Source organism: Hyaena hyaena, unplaced genomic scaffold (assembly GCF_003009895.1).
Source record: "Hyaena hyaena isolate Hyena2069 unplaced genomic scaffold, ASM300989v1 scaffold_121, whole genome shotgun sequence".
NCBI classification, from domain to species: Eukaryota; Metazoa; Chordata; class Mammalia; order Carnivora; family Hyaenidae; genus Hyaena; species Hyaena hyaena.
In genome coordinates this window covers 1,244,378-1,263,213 of record NW_024080753.1, presented here as the reverse complement: position 1 = coordinate 1,263,213, position 18,836 = coordinate 1,244,378, and the positions used below count along the sequence as shown (strand labels likewise).

Below are 18,836 nucleotides of genomic sequence, written 5' to 3'. Positions count from 1 at the left end.
ATGAAAGAAATTGAAGGCAACACAAATGCAAAAATATTCCATGCTCATGGATTGGAAGAATCAATATTGTTAAAATGTCCATACTACCCAAAGAAATCTACAGGTCTAATGCAATTCCTATCAAAATACCAGCAACAGTTTTCACAGAACTGGAACAAATGATCCTAAAATTTTTATGGAACCACAGAAGACCCCAAATAGCCGAAGTACTCTTGTAAAGCTAGAGGTATCACAATTGTAGATTAAGGCAAAGCTGTGGTATTGAAAACAGTGTGGTATTGGCACAAAAGTAGACCCGTAGATCAGTGGAACAGACGAGAAATCCAGAAATAAGCCCACTCTTATATGGTCTATTAATCTACAACCAAGGAGGCAAAGAATAGGCAGTGCAGAAAAGACAGTATCTTCAATAAGTGGTGCTGGGAAAACTGGACAGCTACATGCGAAAGAATGAAACTGTACCACTGTCTCATGCTAATACAAAAATAAACTCGAAATGGATTAAAGATCTAAATGTGAGACCTGGAATCACAAAATTCTTAGAAGAGAGCACAAGCAATAATTCCTTTGATACTAGCCATGGAAACATTTCTCTAAATATGCCACCGTAGGCAGTGGAGCCAAAAAGATGAGACTGCATCAAAACAAAAAGCTTCTGCACAGCAAAGGAAATCGTCAGTAAAACAAAAAGGCAACCTACACAATTGAGAGAAGGCATTTACAAATGGTAGATATAGCCAATAAGGGGTTAATACCCAAACTCCAGAAAGAAGTTAAGAACACAACACTCCCCAAAACAAATAATCCAAAATCGATTTCTGCATGTAAAAATGGGCGGAAGCCTGAGTAGACATTTTTCCAAAGAAAGCACACGCATGGCCAACAGACACACAAAAAGATGCTCAACATCACTAATCATCAAGGAAATGCAAATCAAAACCATGAGGTCTCACCTTACACCTGCCCAAATGGCTGGAATCAAAAAGGCAAGAAATAAGTGTCGGTGAGGATGTGGAGAAAAAGGAACCCTCATGCGCTGTTGGTGGGAATGCAAACTGGTGCAGCCACTGTGGAAAACAGTATAAAGCTTCCTCAAAAACTTAAAAATAGAAATACCCCACGTCCCACTGATCCCACTACTGGGTATTTACCCCAAGAAAACAAAAACACTACTTTGAAAAGATAGATGCACCCTTCTGTTTTTTGCAGCATTATTTATAAAAGCCAAGATATGGAAGCAGCCCAGGTGTCTATTGATAGATGAATGGATAAAGAAGATGTGGTATATACACACAATGGAATATTACTCAGCCGTAAAAAGAATGAGATCTTGCCATTTGCGACGACATAGATGGATCTAGAAAGTGGAATGGTGAATGAAGTAAGTCAGTCAGAAAAACAAATACCATATGATTTCACTTATATGTAGAATTTAAGACACAAACAAAGGAAAAAGAGAAACAAAACATAGACTCTTAACTATAGTGAACAAACTGATGATTACCAGAAGGAAGGGGGGGATGGATGAAATGGGTGAAGGAGATTAAGAGCACACTTATCATGATGAGCAGTGAGTAATGTACATGAATCGCTATATTGTACACCTGAAGCTAACATAATATTGTATTTTAATTGTACTTCAATAAAGAAAAGAATAGAGCAAACTCAAAACCAGTAGAAGGGAGAAGTAATAAAGGTAAGACTAGACTTTATTGCAGTAGAAAATCAATAAGGAACATCGACAACCAAATGCTAGTCCTCCATTTAAATTAATAAAATAAATAAACCTCACAGCTTACTGATCAAAGGGCAGCAGAGCTTAGGGCCAGATAAACAATGTTCGGAAAGAAAAGGAGACATGATTACAAATACAGCGGAAGTCTTAAAGTTGTGAGAGAAATCTGTGAACCACTTTATGCCAACATTCTTGAAAATCTAAACAAAAGAGATGGTTTCCTAGACTTCAAGATCAAAACAGTGTATATAATATTTCAAGACAAGAAGGCAGAGGAGGGAGAGAGAGGCAACAGGAGGAGAGGGGGCTGGGGAGAAGAGGAAGGAGAAGGGAGAGACGGTGGCCAACCTAAAGACGGCTCCGAGTAGTAGAATACAGGTAATTCTGGTATTCTTCCTTTCTGCTTACCTGTGTCCTGGTTAATTTACTGCCACCTCTCATGTGTCAGGCAAGGGCCCGCAGCCATTGTTCACCATTTAGGCCAGGGATTTTGAGAATTTGCTTCGGGTCAGGTGGGCCATGGAAGTCACAGGAGGAAGCCGGGCTCTGCACAGATGGACAGCATCGTGGCTGGTGGTGGGCCTGGGGAGGGAGCCTGGAGGCCAAGACGGTTGAGGACGTGAACCCCATCTTCCCAGTGGCTTCTCCACCCACCAGGGTAAACCAGGGAGATAACGCCTTGATATCGTTAACCTAATTCCATCACTAAACACCCTTTTTCCCAAATCAGGAAGCATTTCAAGCTATGGTGGTGAGAGCATGGACATACCTTTTTGGGGCCACCATTCAGCCCACTGTGGGGGCTATTTGACTGACAAGTTTAACTATAGAAAAATGAAGTACTTCTAAACGATGAAAGATACCATATGGCACGTGGAAAAGACGAGTGAAAGATGAGAAGTATTTGCCACACACGTCATAGATTTCTCTGGAATGCACAATCACGGATGAGGCGGGGGTTGGAAAAATTAGGTATTTTGCTCTTACTGTTTGTGGTATCCATTTTTGTAGCAGGGAAACAGCTCAAATTTGCCAGCTCAGGGTACCTTGGTTACTTCGTCAGTTTTTCCCTAGGTAACCCGGCCAGTTTGGGGGCATCCGTGCCCCTCAGGGTTTCTCCTTCCTTCTCCCGGACTGTAGAGAGAAACGCACGCAGTGTGGTGTTTGGCATTAATACGGCTGGCTGTGTGCCCAGTATGACCGTTTGCTCTTTGGAAGAAAGGATTGTCTTTGATCCGGTTCTGAATCAGCAGTGCTTGGGATTTGCCCATCACCCAGAGAATCTTTATTGACTTACATTGATTTGAAAGCTTTTAAAATCCCTGGGTGCTTTCGTTTCCGGGGAGGTTAAATAGGACCAGGGCTGCATTTATCACATTCCCAGCAGGGCTGTTGTGAGGATTAATGTTTTAGCACAGATGATCTCCTGCTCCTTTAAAAAGGCATTAATTAAGTTAAAGGTTTTCGTTTTCAAGGATGTGCTTCGTTTTATAATAATTTGTATCTCAATCTATTGTCTGAAATATACATAATAAGGCTCCTACCCCTTCTCGTGGAAAACATGGCACACAGAAGTGCCCAGAAATTAATCCACCAGTAGGGCTCCTCTCTGGGTAGCATGTCAAGCGATTGGTCTTTGGAGTTCATCGTTGCGAGGGGAGATCGGCCGTGGTGGCGGGGCCTGTGGGAGGCCCGGGTGGGTGCTTTTGGGAGAGGGCGTCCTGACCGATGTGCTGTTTCTCTTCTCCTCCCACTTGCGCAGCGAGATGAAGCAGAAGCTGGCGGAGGAAGGCAGCAAGTGCAGCATCCTCTCGAAGCACCAGAAGTTCGTGGACCACTGCTGCATGCGCTGCTGCTCGCCCTTCACCTTCCTGGTCAACACCAAGCGCAGGTGTGCCGACTGTAAGTTCAACATCTGCAAGAGCTGCTGCTCCTTCCAGAAGCACGAGAAGGTGTGGATCTGCTGCGTCTGCCAGCAGGCCAGGTGAGTGGCCGAGTGGACTCTTCCGGGGTCCGCTGGTGGCACTGCCTTCTTCAGCCAGGTAGGAGCAGCCGCGGCCGGCTGGTCAGTACAGTCCTGACCACACATGGTCAAGAGATCACCGAGGTGTGCGGGACACCGCGTGTCCTTCAGGGACACAGGAGAACGAGGGAGCGCGACGCTTGTGTGGTCTCAACCTTTCATTCATTCATTGCACCAACGCGTGCTGGACTCTTAGGAATCATGCTGGGCGCGGGAACGGACGGTGGGTCAGGCAAATGGCTGAGGGGGCCGGTGAACGCAGGAGTGTGGGTCCTAGTGTGCGGTGCTACAGGACTGACCCGTCCCCCGTTCGGCTGCGGGGGCACCGAGCGAGGATCTGCTAACTCTAGGGTTTGGAGAGAGCTTCCCAGAAAGCAAGAATTCAAGGCAGGATGGTAAAAGAGGAAAAAGCATTAGTCACGTGAAAGGAGGGTGGGGATGAGGGTCTCCATGTGAAGGAAATGGCTGGTGTGGAGTCTCATGGACACACAGATTTTTATTCTCCCTCAGGGTATCTTCGATACATTGAGTATTGGGAAACTGAGAAGTCTGATAAGCCAGTGTCTGGTGTTTGTGCTTTGGAATTCTTCAGTCTTTGCTGGTCCCAGCACCTGCAAAGCCCATTCGTATCCATTGCCTCCATCATAATGCCTCGCTGTGAGCAAGATGGAGGCTGGCCCGTCCCACGAACACACACAGGAGCACCTGCCTCCTGCCCCTCTTCCTTCTTTCCTCCTGCGTCGTTAGTTCACTTACATCCTGTAACATACCAAGTCCCAGCATTTTCCCGTAAAGCTAGTTGATGGGGATGACTGCTAAGCGCCCTTGGGATCCCCAGGAAATCCGCATCTGAGCTCTAAAGAGATACTAGAGATACCAACCGAAGCAAATGTGGTCTGTTGAGCACTCATGATCCAGGGCGGGGTGCTGGCCAGGTTCTGCATTTGACTTTCAGAGCAAGGAATCCATCCAAGTCTCCGTATAGCAGCTCCTTGGTAGGAGGAGGAGAAGCGTTGTGGCAAGAAAGAGAAGGAGACTTAATTGTCAGTGAACCTCTGCTTGGGAGGGGAGGATGCAAAGAGATGCATTCTGTGTCTTCCTTTCTCAGTGAAGTTGGGTTAAGGTCAAGTGCTGGTAACAGGAGAGGTGGATGTTGGAAGAGATTGTGTGCAATGGACATTAGAGAAGTTGGAGACCCAGGCTTTGGAGCTGGGCTCTAATCACCGATTTGTGCCCTTCCAATCATCTCGTTGCGTGTTTTGCTCCAGCCCTGCTCAACCTCACATATGTAGACATGAGGAAAATACACGGTCGGGCTCTTCCTGGATTGGGCAGGTGTGGGGGGGTTGGGACTTCAGGGCTTTGGGACAGATGCAGGGATAAGGGGTTTAAGATATTTAAAATGTAGAAATTAAAATTATAGACCAACCTGGTTAGTGAAGGAAGGAAAGACAGAAAGGAGCTTCAATGGTGGGAAGAAAATGAAGAGGTCCGTCAGCTAGGAGTACGTGGTGAAGGTGAAGAACTGTGGCCATGGGGGTATTTAGCAAAGGAAATTTTGTGTAGGGGAAAAGATATTTGAATTAGTGGCTTCCTAAGTGGATCCATTGGATGGTGAACATGGCCATAGGGGCTTGAGGTCTAGCTGAGGAAGCCGTGGGACTAAAAGGCAAGTGCACGTGGGTCCAAAGCGGCCAGGTTGATGGCAGAAGTATGGAGGTGATCCACGTGACGCAATCTTCTTGAGTGAGGAGGAGGAACGAGCAGGCCAGGAGGTGATGGCAATAAGGAGTGGAAGAGTGTGGTGTGGCCCAACGTCACAACTGTGCACCCAGCAAGCCGGGTGGGTCTTACACGGCATTGGACCCAGACATCTGCCAGGGCACCACTGTGCTGCTCGCATGTTAGTAACAGACCTTCGGCCCCACTGGGAGCACAGAGCCCGGCATGTAGAAGGCACACATATCTTTGTGGGCCGAGTAACAGAACAGGACAGTGTTCCCAAACAGTCAAGTGCATGATACAAATGAGGCTTCAGGAATTTTAAAGAGAAGGGACCAGAGAGTTCTGGGGCATTCTTTTTCTGGAAAACAAGGGGCCCAAGATGGTACTCACATGGGGACGAGGAATCACAGGGCGTTCTTGGCCAGGGTGTCCCATGAGCAAAAGAGATCCCACGAGGGGTGGAGAGGGCCCGGAACAGACCACTCTTGGCGGTGGCGTGCAGAGTTAGGTCAGCTTAGGTGAAGAGTTCAGGTTTGATCCCCCGGAGGTTGTGGCATCGTTGAAATTCAAATCATCGAGACTCTAGCAGTCATCAAAGGATGCTGTTCTTCACTGTCCTTCAGTGTATTACCACCCCCAGACAGAAGGAAATGAGTTCCTGCACGATCTTGTTTCTTTTCCATTTTCCTCTTTTCCTCTTCTCGGTGGATCAGAAGACTCTCCAAATTTACTAAACAGCTGATAGCAATCAAACACGCAATCACAGCCTTTCAACCCCACATGCACCCGAGTTGTGTGTACGGGTCTGTTACTGGTTCCAGTTGAATGGCGCATTGCTTTCACCAATCAGCAGTCATGCTGAGTGAGTAGTATGCTACCTCGGATCATACGACTTATAAATGGAAGGACCTTGCCTCCAGAGCCAGCCTTCTGATTGAATGCTGTGCTGTTTCATTTATACCAGGTTGTCTCAAGGAAGAGTAAGATATTGAAAAATAAGCCATAAATGGGCAGCAAATGGTTCATAAGCCTATAGTTTAAATTTCCATTTTACATTTCTAGCCACCTGATGAGAAGGCGGGAGGCTCAGGGGACCCCAGTCTTGCATCATTTTCTTGTCAGCATTGCATGGCTACTCCCTGAGTCTCAAAAGAAGACCATCAGAAGATAAAGAACCATTTGTAGAAGGATACCTCAAAAGATATCCAAAAAACTAATGTAAATTTGCTCCATTAGCTTTTTAAAGAAGGAAGGGGTTACTGAGAAGTCCCCCACATTCAGTGTGTGTCTAGCGTAGACAGAGCACACCCACGCTCATTTAATCAAAGTTGGCAGGAAGAGGGTCCTGAGGAGAAGGTGGGAATTTTGCTATTTTAATCTTGTATGATGTCATCTGGGGACATTTCTGGGAGTCTTACGATTGTAATAATATTGTCTGAAATCAGAAGAGATGAAAAAGTGGAGCTTGTTCCATTTTATTCAAGTTCATCCTAGGAACCTGTCTAGGGAAAAAAAAAATCCATGATACATGTGGCAGACTTTTGCTTCTAGAAATTTCTCTAAGGCCCAATGTGTTAGAGATGTCTGGGTCAGAGCACCTCAGATGTATGACCTATGAGCTGACAGTCTTTTTTATAATCTGAAGGATGGTTCAGAAGAGTTTATTTTACTGATGGACTCACAGGACTCACAAGCCGTGTGACTCCTCACCAACGGACACAGCCAGCCAGATTCCTCATGGGAGGCATTTAAGGGTGACTGTGGCTTGAAGTTCTCTCATTAGTAACAGCTTTTAAAGCCTGTCCATTTTCTTGAAACAGGGAAATAAAAATAGTTTACAAGAGATTTGCTGAGACTTCAAATCCAGATTTTACCTGGCAGAAGCTGGTGTCTGGCCGGGGGATGGCACTGAGGGCACCGTGCCTCCCTCCATGTTGTTCGTTGGCTTCTCTGCTCCTAATGCAGTCTGAACTTTACCTCTTGGTTTAGAAGTGATTTATTTTATTTTGGATATTCTTCCAGTAGATTCGTAGTCAAGCAGTTAGATGTTTTAAAACCAAAACCACTGTCATGTCAGAATCTATGAACACATTGTGTGTGTGTGTGCGCGCGCGCGCGTAATCTCAGCAAAATGGTTGATAGCAGCTCTGTGACATTGCAGAGGGGACCACTTTTGCGAGGCCACATTTAGACCCATAATTCACTGCCCACTGGCCGTGACGTGCTTTTCCCTTCCTGTGTAAATTAATCCCATTTTTGCTGCATTGGTTTAATTTCGAGCTGTTTATCCAGCGGCTACCATATGCATATGGACCCATGAATGATTCTAATAATATGAATTCTGGTCCACAAAACATTAAAGAGCTAGGGATCTAGGGTAGACATTCACGCAAAAAATTAACAAATTGCATCAGAAATAAATGACTGTGTCGGGCACCTGAGCCTGTCTGCGGTGTTGGATTAGAAATGTAGGGTGCATCAGGGAGGTCGCAGATCGTGTCTAGGCTTGGTAAGAATGGCGGAATCTGTCAATTCGGCTTTCTTCTTTTTTGTCTCATGTCCTAGTGTCCTGTTTGGTTATTTATTACAGTAAAAATATTTTAATTTCAAATGAAAATTCCCTTCTAATGGTCATTGCTGTAATTATGATCAGCTGGTTAGCTCATCGTCAGTTCTTTTGCTCCATATGTCTTGCATTAAAATCCATTTTTGTTGTCAGTTTAGAATTTTTAACTTTGGGAAATTAACAAACATTAGATGAATTTACTGTAGAATGAATGATGGATTGATTACTTGTTTGGGAGCTTATAGAGCCAGTGGGATACTACTGAATCATTCCCTCTGTCATCTGTAAATGTAAATTTACCTTCTCAACAACTTCTTGTGTCGATTTATCCAAACGCTAAAAGTAAGGATGTCTAGTAGTTGCATTTTCAGAACTTCTGGAGGAAACAAAACTTTCAGAGTGAGCCCAGACCTCACTTACCAGCCATTGTCATTTGCGGTCATATTGATTCAAGAACAACACTCTTATTTTCCTTGGGAACAAATTGGCTTCTTAGTTCTTTGCTTCATTATAAAAATTGTTCTTTCTGATTTTTGTCACTTTGTGCTATTATCTTTAACACAGATAATTTTGGGAGACTATTGTAAGGGAATAAGAAAAAAAATTATCCTTGGAATTGAAATCAAAACACATCTCCTCATTATGCCTGTGTCATTTGTTTTGGTTTTTCTGAGACAACTTAAGGCTTCATTTCTTTTCACTTGGCGCTGAATATCCTTTACTTCTATCTGATCAGTTATTCCTTCGGGAGTCACACAGTCCACATGATTCAGCATTACTGCCCTTTTGTATAAACTCCACAGTGTGTTTTAGAGATACTCCAGTGGATTTGCAATATCCCTAAGGAAAATACAGTAATATTAAAAATTCTCACTGTGGGATAAGGACATTCACAAGAGAGCAAATATTTGGGAAAATATTGAACCTCACTAGAATGCAAGGGGATAGAGGTTTATGCTTTAAGTAGTTCTCTTTTCCTCATTAAATTGGTGGGTTTTTTTTTTTTTTTTTTATCATTCTACTCAGTGTTCACAAGGGTAGACTCAAAAAGAGACCCTCATCGATTGCTGGTGCAACCAAAATGGGCATAACCTTTTACCAACATGTATCAAGAGCCTTTTGCATGTGCAAGCCCTTGAACCCAGTCATTTATTTTTGAAAACCCATAACTAAAGAGAAGCTGTAGTATTTTTTAATACTGCACAAAAATGAGATGTGCTGAATTATTTGTAACACAAAAACAGAAGTAATCTAAATGTCCACCAGCAGAACAGTGGAAGTAAATTAGGGCATATTCAACTTGATAGAATATGATGAGGCTTTTAAGGTAGTGTGTATAGCATGGGTAAATTCTTACATTAAAACATTATTTTAAAAAACTGCAATCAGAGGCACCTGTATGGCTCCATCGGTTAAGCATCCGACTTCAGCTCAGATCATGATCTTGTATTTCGGGAGTTCGAGTCCCGCATCGGGCTTTCTGCTGTCATCACAGAGCCCGCTTCAGATCCTCTGTCCCTGCCCCCAGCCTTCCCCCGCTTATGCTCTCTTTCTCTCTCAAAAATACATAAACATTTTTTAAAAAACTATAATGAAAAATGTGTGTACAATATAATCACTGTATAATAAACAAAAAAGACTGAAAGGGAACACACCGTCAGTGCCATTAGCATTGGCTTTGGGAGATAACGTATGGACAAATAACTTTTCTCTTGCCTCTGTTTTCCAGTTAGGTTCCAAATTGCCCACATTTGACACGTGTGCTTTTCTAACCAGGAGTACATAAAACAAGCATGAAATCAGGGATGTGCCTCTTTCTCTCCTTCCCGTTCCAAATCCTGTCCCCCATCACCTCAGTGTTGCTGTCCCCGCCACAGTGCCCTGCCTTCTGCCCAGAGCTAGGCCACCCAGCTTCCCAGGGAAATGGGACCATCCAGGGGGACTTGTATTTTGAAGGCCCAAATAACAGGCACTTTAGGTTGCAGATGTCAGCCTGACTATAACAGATGACTGTAGCACTAAGACTAGTCCTTGTCGGGGTGACCTGAGTCATGAGGCAGTTGGGAATTTGGAAAACTGTAAATGGTCCCCGGTGAAAGCTAAGCATCTAAATTCTGGCCACTGGTTTTTACTATGAATAGATGAAATAGCACAAATATGTCAAGAATGCCTGCTGTGTGGGTACAAAATCAACGTACAGAAATCGGTTGCATTTTTATACACCAACAATGAAGCAACAGAAAGAGAAATCAAGAAACTGATCCCATTCACAATTGCACAAAAAACCATAAAATACCTCGGAATAAACCTAACCAAGGATACAAGAGATCTGTATGATGAAAACTATAGAAAACTTATGAAGGAAATTGAAGAAGACACAAAGAAATGGAAAAACATTCCATGCTCATGGATAGGAAGAATAAATATAGTTAAGATGTCATTACTACCTAAAGCACTCTACACATTCAATGCAATTCCAATCAAAATTGCACCAGCATACTTCTCAAAACTAGAACAAACTATCCAAAAATTTGTATGGAACCACAAAAGACCCCGAATAGCCAAAGTAATACTGAAAAATAAAACCAAAACGGGAGGTATCACCATCCCAGACTTCAGCCTCTACTACAAAGCTGTCATCCTCAAGACAGTATGGTATTGGCACAAAAACAGACACATAGACCAATGGAACAGAATTGAGAACTCAGAAGTGGACCCAAAAGTATACAGCCAACTGATCTTTGACAAAGCAGGAAAGAATATCCAATGGAAAAAAGACAGCCTTTTTAACAGATGGTGTTGGGAGAACTGGACAGCAACATGCAGAAGAATGAAACTAGATCATTTTCTCACACCATGCACAAAAATCAACTCAAAATGGATAAAGGACCTGAACGTGAGACAGGAAACTATCAACACCCTAGAGGAGAAAGCAGGAAACAACCTCCTTGACCTCCACCGCAGCAACTTCTTACTTGACACATCCCCAAAAGCAAGGGAATCAAGAGCAAAAATAAACTGTTGGGACCTCATCAAGATTAAAAGCTTCTGCACAGCCAAGGAAACAACCCAGAAAATTAATAGGCAACCAACGGAATGGGAAAAGATAGTTGCAAATGACATATCAGATAAAGGGTTAATATCCAGAATCTATAAGGAACTCACCAAACTACACGCCCGAAAAACAAACAACCCAGTGAAGAAATGGGCAGAAGACATGAACAGACACTTCTCCAAAGAGGACATCCAGATGGCCAACAGACACATGAAACGATGCTCAGCATCCCTCCTCATCAGGGAAATACAAATCAAAACCACACTGAGATACCACCTCACGCCAGTCAGAGTGGCTAAAATGAGCAAATCAGAGAACTCTAGATGCTGGCGAGGATGTGGAGAAACGGGCACCCTCCTACACTGTTGGTGGGAATGTAAACTGGTACAGCCCCTCTGGAAAACAGTGTGGAGGTTCCTCAGGAAACTAACAATAGAACTCCCTTATGACCCAGCAATAGCACTGCTAGGAATTTACCCAAGGGATACAGAAATGCTGAGGCATAGGAGCACATGTACCCCAATGTTCATAGCAGCACTCTCCACAATAGCTAAAACATGGAAAGAGCCTAAGTGTCCATCAACAGACGAATGGATCAAGAAGATGTGGTTTATCTATACCATGGAATACTACATGGTAATGAGAAACAATGAAATCTGGCCATGTGTAGCTACATGGATGGACCTTGAGGGTGTTATGCTGAGCGAAATAAGTCAGGCAGAGAAGGACAAATATCATATGTGTGCACGTATAGGAGGACTAGGAGGAACTTGACGGAGGAACAAGGGGGAGAAGAAGGGGGGAAATGGTGGGGGAAAGGGAGAGAAGCAAACCATGAGAGACTCTTGAATGCTGACAAAAACTGAGGACTGATGGATGTGGGGGGGAGGGGGGGATGGGCATGGAGGAGGGCACTTGTGGGGATGAGCACTGGGTGTTAGGTGGAAACTAATTTGACAATAAACTATTTGTAAAAAAAAAAAAAAAAAAAAAGAATGCCTGCTATGGGCATGAGATTGACTTTGCCTTTTCAGCTGAATTGGTTCATGTAACTCTTACAGGAACTCTGTGAGACGGCAAGAGATTAGCCCCGTTTTAGAGGCAGAGAGGTCTGAAACGTGGAAGACCAAGTGGCTAGCCAAGGTCACTTTGTCAGTCTCAAGTTCAGGAGTGTTCTTGCAGTCTCCCCAGGAATACGGCGTCTGGGCCCCTCTCCTTCAGCCGCCCGGCAGGCCTCCTTGCCCAGCCAGCCACCTGGACCCTGCTTTTAAGTCTGCAAGAGCAGTCGGCAGCCTGTGCTCCCATACGGGGTACAAGGGATAGTGAAGATTTCGGTTCCTCTTGAACTTCACATTTGTGCTTCCTGTACAGCCATAGCGGTGAGGACAGACTGAGACGCGGGCGTGAACATCAGGGAAGGAGGAAGGGTATGGTGGCCTCAGCCCACGCCGCCGCGTGGCACTCCCTTCCCTTTGGCACTTTGGGCTCCTCACCGTCCCACTTACCTGAGGTGTGTCACTCTAACGTGTATCCTGTCTGGGCCATCAGGGTTGAGTGGGTGCTGTATCCAGTGAATGACTGACCAAATCTCTGAAAGTCTGCATTTTTAGGGAAAATATAGACTGTGACATTGTGTGACGCTTCAGCTTAAGAGCGTGAATTAAATCTTTGAGATGTTTTTGGTAAACCATTGGCCTCTGAGCACATCATTTTAATAGGTTTTAAAGAAGAAGAAAGATTTACTTTGATACACATACAAAGTTTAGTAGGCTTTGATTAAATCTGTAGTATTCACAATGAGCATTTAGGATACATTTTTAGGCCAGCAACCATGGGTTTTTATTAGAGTGTTTACATAAGGAGTTATGATGGCTAATTTTAGGTGTCAGCTTGGCTAGGCCATGCTCCCTAGGCGTTCAGTCAAACAGTGGTCCAGAGGGCCGCCTGGGTGGCTCAGTCAGTTAAGCGTCCGACTTCGGCTCAGGTCATGATCTTGTGGTTTGTGAGTTCAAGCCCCGCATCAGGGCTCTGTGCTGACGGCTCGGAGCCTGGAGCGTGTTTCAGATTCTGTGTCCCCCCCTCTCTGCCCCTCCCCTGCTTGTGATCTTTCTCTCTCTCTCAAAAATAAATAAACATTAAAAAAACAACAATAGTCTAGATGTCGCTGTGAAGATATGTTCTAGATCGGATTAACATTTAAATCAGAAGACTTGGAGCAAAGCAATTTACCCTCCATGATGTGTGAGCCCTGTCCAGTGAGTTGAAGGCCTTTTGAGAAAAAAGATTGATTTCCCCAAGAAGGAGGAATTCTTCCAGCAGATGGCCTGTGGACTCCAGCTGCAACAGCCACTCTTCCCTGAGCCTCCAGCCTGCTGGTCTACCCTAAAGATTTTTTTTTTTTTTTTACTTGCCAGCCTCAATAGTCCTATGAGCCAATTTCTTAAAATGTCTCTCTCAATAGATGATGATGATGATGGTAGATAGATAGATAGATAGATAGATAGATAGATAGATGATAGATGGACAGACAGACAGATAGAAGGATACAATCTCCTATTGGCTCTTTTTTTCTATGGGAATCTTGATTAATACCGAGACCTTCAAGATGTGCAGGACAGTTGGGAGATATGGGAAGTAGAATGGAGAGAAGTGAAATGGGAGCCCTCTGGTATATTCTCTAGCCTGGCCCCAGAGAGAGAAGGGTCACAGGCAAAACAAAGAAGCTGTTTTCACCCCGGAACACGGGACCCAACAGTGTTGTTCTGCAGCCTCGGGCACAATGTATGGTACAGATCTGGGGAGAGAGACGTTCTCCTTTGAGGATAGAAGCTCAATCCGGGGGAGGATTATTGGCCCTGGTGGCACTGGGGGAAGCTAGGCAGTGGTTTGGCATTTGCACAGGAGAGCAGCTTGGCCGCAGAAACCCTCAATCTAGTGGCTTCTCCACAACTAAACATTAGCAGGGGCTGGAAAGGGGAGGCACCACTAGTGACTTCCTGCCAGATTTCCCGAGAACTCCAGAAAACACCAAGGAGACACACTGTGGGTGGAGATTGATGTCCTGCTTTGTCCAGGAGGAAGCACAGAACTGGTACCTTTGGAATTGCTATTAAGATTACCTTATGTCTGTGTTTCCCCGTGGGCTGGTGACGCGTGGGGAAACTCGGGTTGCCGTAGTAATGCAGGCATTGATTTGGGCAAAGCAAGGAGAAAAGAAAACTTAGGATATTGAAAAACTGGTAGATGGACCACCCCTGTCAGTAAATGGGCCCATGACCCTAACAATGGCAATCTGATCCTCTCTGGAAATTTGAATCTTGGATGAGCAACATATCCATTGAGGATAGTTAGAGCTGAGTCATCCCAAGATAGGTGACAAAATGTTGACCAGGGGTGATGTTCCCATTACTGAGATCCCTGGTGCCGCCCCCTCAAGTCTTGGATATTCAACTTTCCCCTAATTCTTTAAGCTACCAGATCTTTCCATTAAGATGACAGATTTCATCCAGAATTCATTTCTGTGGTTTAAAACAGAACCTAAAGAACCAGCCCCGCTACAATAGACACAATGCAGTCAGAGCTGCAAGATAGAAATTCTGGGCCAAGAAAGAGAAGAGGCAGGTGACCACCCTGATATGGGACTAAGAAGGGGATATTGTTGTTTCTCTCATGTTCCGTCTTCCACACTTGCATGCGGTGTCTCAACATCAGCAGGCCTGACTACGAAGTGTGACCTATAAGAAAAAGAGTTTGTGAGTTTCTGATTTTCTAAGATCCCTGTTGCATAGCAAACAGAAAGGGTTTCAGCTATGACATTAGTTAAAATACGTGCTATGAGGAGAAGAGTAGATCTACAGGAATGGAGGAGGACATGAGGGTGTCCCCATGTTTGGGCAAAGGCCAGGAGTGATACAAGCATGTTGTCACACCTAACATCTGAGAAGTGACCCCTTTTGTGGCTCAGGTGGTTTCTGCTTCTTTAGTTTCTTTTAGTTTCAATGAAATTGAAGGAGGACCTGAATGGCCACTAAAAGACTATTGGGTCGTAGATTGCGATGGGATTTTTGGCATGTGACTGAGATGGGGTTCAAAGTTGAAGGACATTGCTATTAAAAAAACAACCACCAAACTGCTTCCATTCCCATCTGTAGGGAAGAGTTTTCTCTGAGCTTAATTTTTTTAAAAAGAAGACCTAAAACTAGTGCCGAACACAATCTCATTCAAATAATAAATGATACCCATCTGTGCACAGAGGAACCAATAAAAAAGCCATCTCACTGCAAGATGGATTTCCAATAAATGTATGTTTATGTTTTGTTACTATTTATCAGAATTTGAGTATATTTGGGGCGCCTGGGTGGCTTAGTCGGTTAAGCGCCGACTTTCGCTTAGGTCATGATCTCGCGGTTCATGGGTTCGAGCCCCGCGTCGGGCTCTGTGCTGACTGCCAGCCCAGAGCCTGGAGCCTGTTTCAGAGTCTGTGTCTCCCTCTCTCTCTGACCCTCCCTTGCTCACGCTGTCTCTCTCTATCCTAGAAATAAATAAAAATATTTAAAAAAAAAAAAAAAAAAGAATTTGAGTATATTTATGGGTTTTTTTGGTATTCCAATAGAACTTTATTTATGAGCACTGAAAGTTGGATTTCATACAGTTTTCATGTGCTATGAGACACTGTATATTTGTGTTCTTGATCAATTGTGTCTTAATCAGAACTGATAATTCAAGATACATATTTTGACACTTTGAGCCTAATGGCTCATAAAGTTATTAAATTCAATTTATTACACAGATATTTCTGTGACAAAGAATGATTGTAGGGTGATAAGTAAGATTTAAACCTAAAAATATATGATATGAAATAAAATTCTGAAAAGGAAGTAGATGAGATAGAAATGTCCGTTCAAGGAGAAAAATGAAAAATGTTAATATTCCAACTCTTAAAAGAGCTGGCCAACTATAACCCACAGACCAAATCTGGCCTGCTATCTGCTTTTATAAAAAAGCTTTGCTGGAACACAGCCATGTTTATTCGTGTACATGTTATCTAGGACTGCATTCAACTATGACGGCAGATGTAAATAGTTACAACGGGGACCAGATGGCCCACAGATCCAAAAATATTTACTATCTGGCCACTTACAGAAACAGTTTGCTAACCCCCAGCTTAGACCAATCATGGCCCATCCCCTGGATTTCAGCACATTTCCATCCTGAATATGCTGGGACATTCTCATAGGATGTTAACCAGGGTGCAGGGGAGATGGATGTGATGACAGCCATCAGTGGCTACCACGATTCACACTTCCGCATATCTGGGGATCTCAACCACCACTGAGAAAATGTCACACAGGCTAGTAGCACCGTTCCTCCTCATTGACTCCAGATCTATGGACCACAGAATCCCATGGAGAGAGCCACGTTCTGTGGCCTTAGAGCAGATCGGGAACTTAAGAACCCATTGGTTCTTTGCAGAATTTTCTTCTAATGTTGATCAGTCTAGCAGGTGTCCCCAACATGAACTTTGCTCATTGACATGGTCGAAAAAATGCCCAAATTTCAACCATTTTAGAGGAGTACATCCAGAGCTAACAGACCTTGTTAAAATACCCTTTGCCAAGAGAAATAGTCCCTCCACCCATGCCAGTCTTGGACCACAATCTGGGCAACAGGTGGCAGCTTCAAGCCCCAGGATAGATTCTACATTTAACATTCGCTGGAGGTTCTCTTTAACTCGATTAACAGAAACAAGAGGATTAATTGGGAATAACTGGAGCCATGCCGTGGACTCAGCCATAGATGATTATGAACACTCACGCAAACATCATCATAATTCAACAAATACAGAGCACGGGCACATCTCAGAGACACCGTGGGATTGCTTCCAGACAACTGCAATAAAGTGAGTCTCACGATAAAATGAGTCAAATGAATTTTTTGGCTTCCCAAGTGTTATAAAAGCTATGTTTACTCTATACTGTAGTCTATTGTGTGAGATGGCATTATGCCTAAAATAACAATATACATTCCTTTATTTAAAAATACTTGTTGCTGGGCCGCCTGGGTGGCTCAGTCTGTAGAGTATCAAACTTTGGCTCAGGTCATGATCTTGTGGTTCATGGGTTCAAGCCATCAGGCTTGCTGCTGTTGGCGTGGAGCTTGCTTCCAATCCTTTGCACCCCTCCCGCTCACACTCTCTCTCTCTCAAAAATAAACATTTGAAAGTAAATATTTATTGCTAAAAAATGCTAATCATGTGAGTTTTCAACAAGTCATCATCACTGACCTCAGATCATCATAACAAATATAATAATGATGAAAATGTTTGAAATATTGCAAGAATAACCAACTTGTGATAGAGACAGGAAGTGAGCAAATGCTGTTGGGAAAATAGCACCGAGAGACTTGCTCGGCGCAAGGTTGCCTCAGGCCTTCAATTTGTAGAAAACACAATGCCTGTGAAGTGCAACAACGCGCAACGTGACAAAACCAGGTTTGCCTGCACATCTGAATTCTGATGTCAGTGTCAGATCCCTCCCCACGGAAGAAGGGGTGGAGTCCAGCCAGGAGTTAGGGGACACAGCCTGTCTCCATCGCCATCCATCTTCCTGGCTCTTGGTCTGGCAGCCATGCTTTCTCTCCAGCCCTTCCCAACCTGCACAAGAATGAGTGTCTCATTAATCCAAGGCTTTAACAGTTAAGAATGCACAGTCTTTCTGCAGTCGTTCATTTTATAGTTTAGAAACTGTCTTTGCAGGAGTGATTCCAGGGGCCCAGGGACCTCTGCCCCTAACTGGCCCCTGCTTGGGTCCATGAATCCCTGAGCTCACTCGCATCCCCGGAAACTTGAGCTCAAATACCTCCTTGTGCTCTGCACCCTATTGGCAAGCCCTTGTCAGCAACCCTCAAACTTTTTCAGCTTGGGCTTTTTGTTTAGGGACGTGAACAGTCTCTAGAGCGAGTAAAAGAATGCATCGTCTTCTGTCAATTGATCCTGGCGAAATACGCAGGGCAGTCTTGTTTGCCCTCTCGTAAACAAGGAGATTGAAGCCAGGAGACTTGAGGGACTCACCTAAGTTTACACATTTGCTGGATTGTAGACAGAAGTCGGCAGCCACTGTTGAGTCTCTGCAAGCCGGACCCCAGCACAGGGGTTGACCCCGGGCATGTAATAGGCTACCAGTCATTGGCGGCTGAAATTGTGAAAGAATAGAAACTCAGTCCTGAACCCAGCCTCCCTCAACCAGTCCTCTGCCAAGCTGCTTGATGAGGAATAACCACACCCATCACAGATCAGATTTCTTCAGAAGAATCCTATCACTGGGAACGAGACCATGAAGGATTAACTATAGTTATTGAAGCAGTTATTGGAGACACTTTTGAATAAAACGTGGGAATCAGATAGGCAAGGGGAAGCAGGAGAGGTAACATTTGGGAATTTCCATTCAAAGACATTTCTTCCCCGGGGCGCCTATTGGGCTCAGTCGATAAGGCATGTGACTTTTGGTTCAGGGTTGGTTATAAATTCAAGCCTCGCATTGGGTGTAGAGATTACTTAAAAATAAGGTCTTTTAAACAGTCCATTCCAAATACACTTAATAAGTGTCCGTTATTTTTGCCCAGCACTGTGTTTTACACAGTGATATAATAGTAAATAATACATAGTTCTTGACCTCAGGGAGCTCACAGTTGAGAATTGGAGCCAGTGGGTGGGTGGGTCCAGGGAGGGCCAGGG

The 18,836-nt window shown here is 44.2% G+C and overlaps 1 protein-coding gene across 1 annotated transcript in view; it reads left to right on the top strand.

Annotated features, from left to right (window-relative positions):
* LOC120235079 (myosin VIIA and Rab interacting protein) overlaps window positions 1-18,836 on the top strand; it is a 327,535-nt gene that overhangs the window by 143,091 nt on the left and 165,608 nt on the right. Inside the window, exon 3 of the mRNA XM_039237197.1 lies at window positions 3,498-3,719. Within this exon, the coding sequence (XP_039093128.1) occupies window positions 3,498-3,719 (222 nt within the window). The remainder of the gene's footprint in view (window positions 1-3,497; window positions 3,720-18,836) is intronic.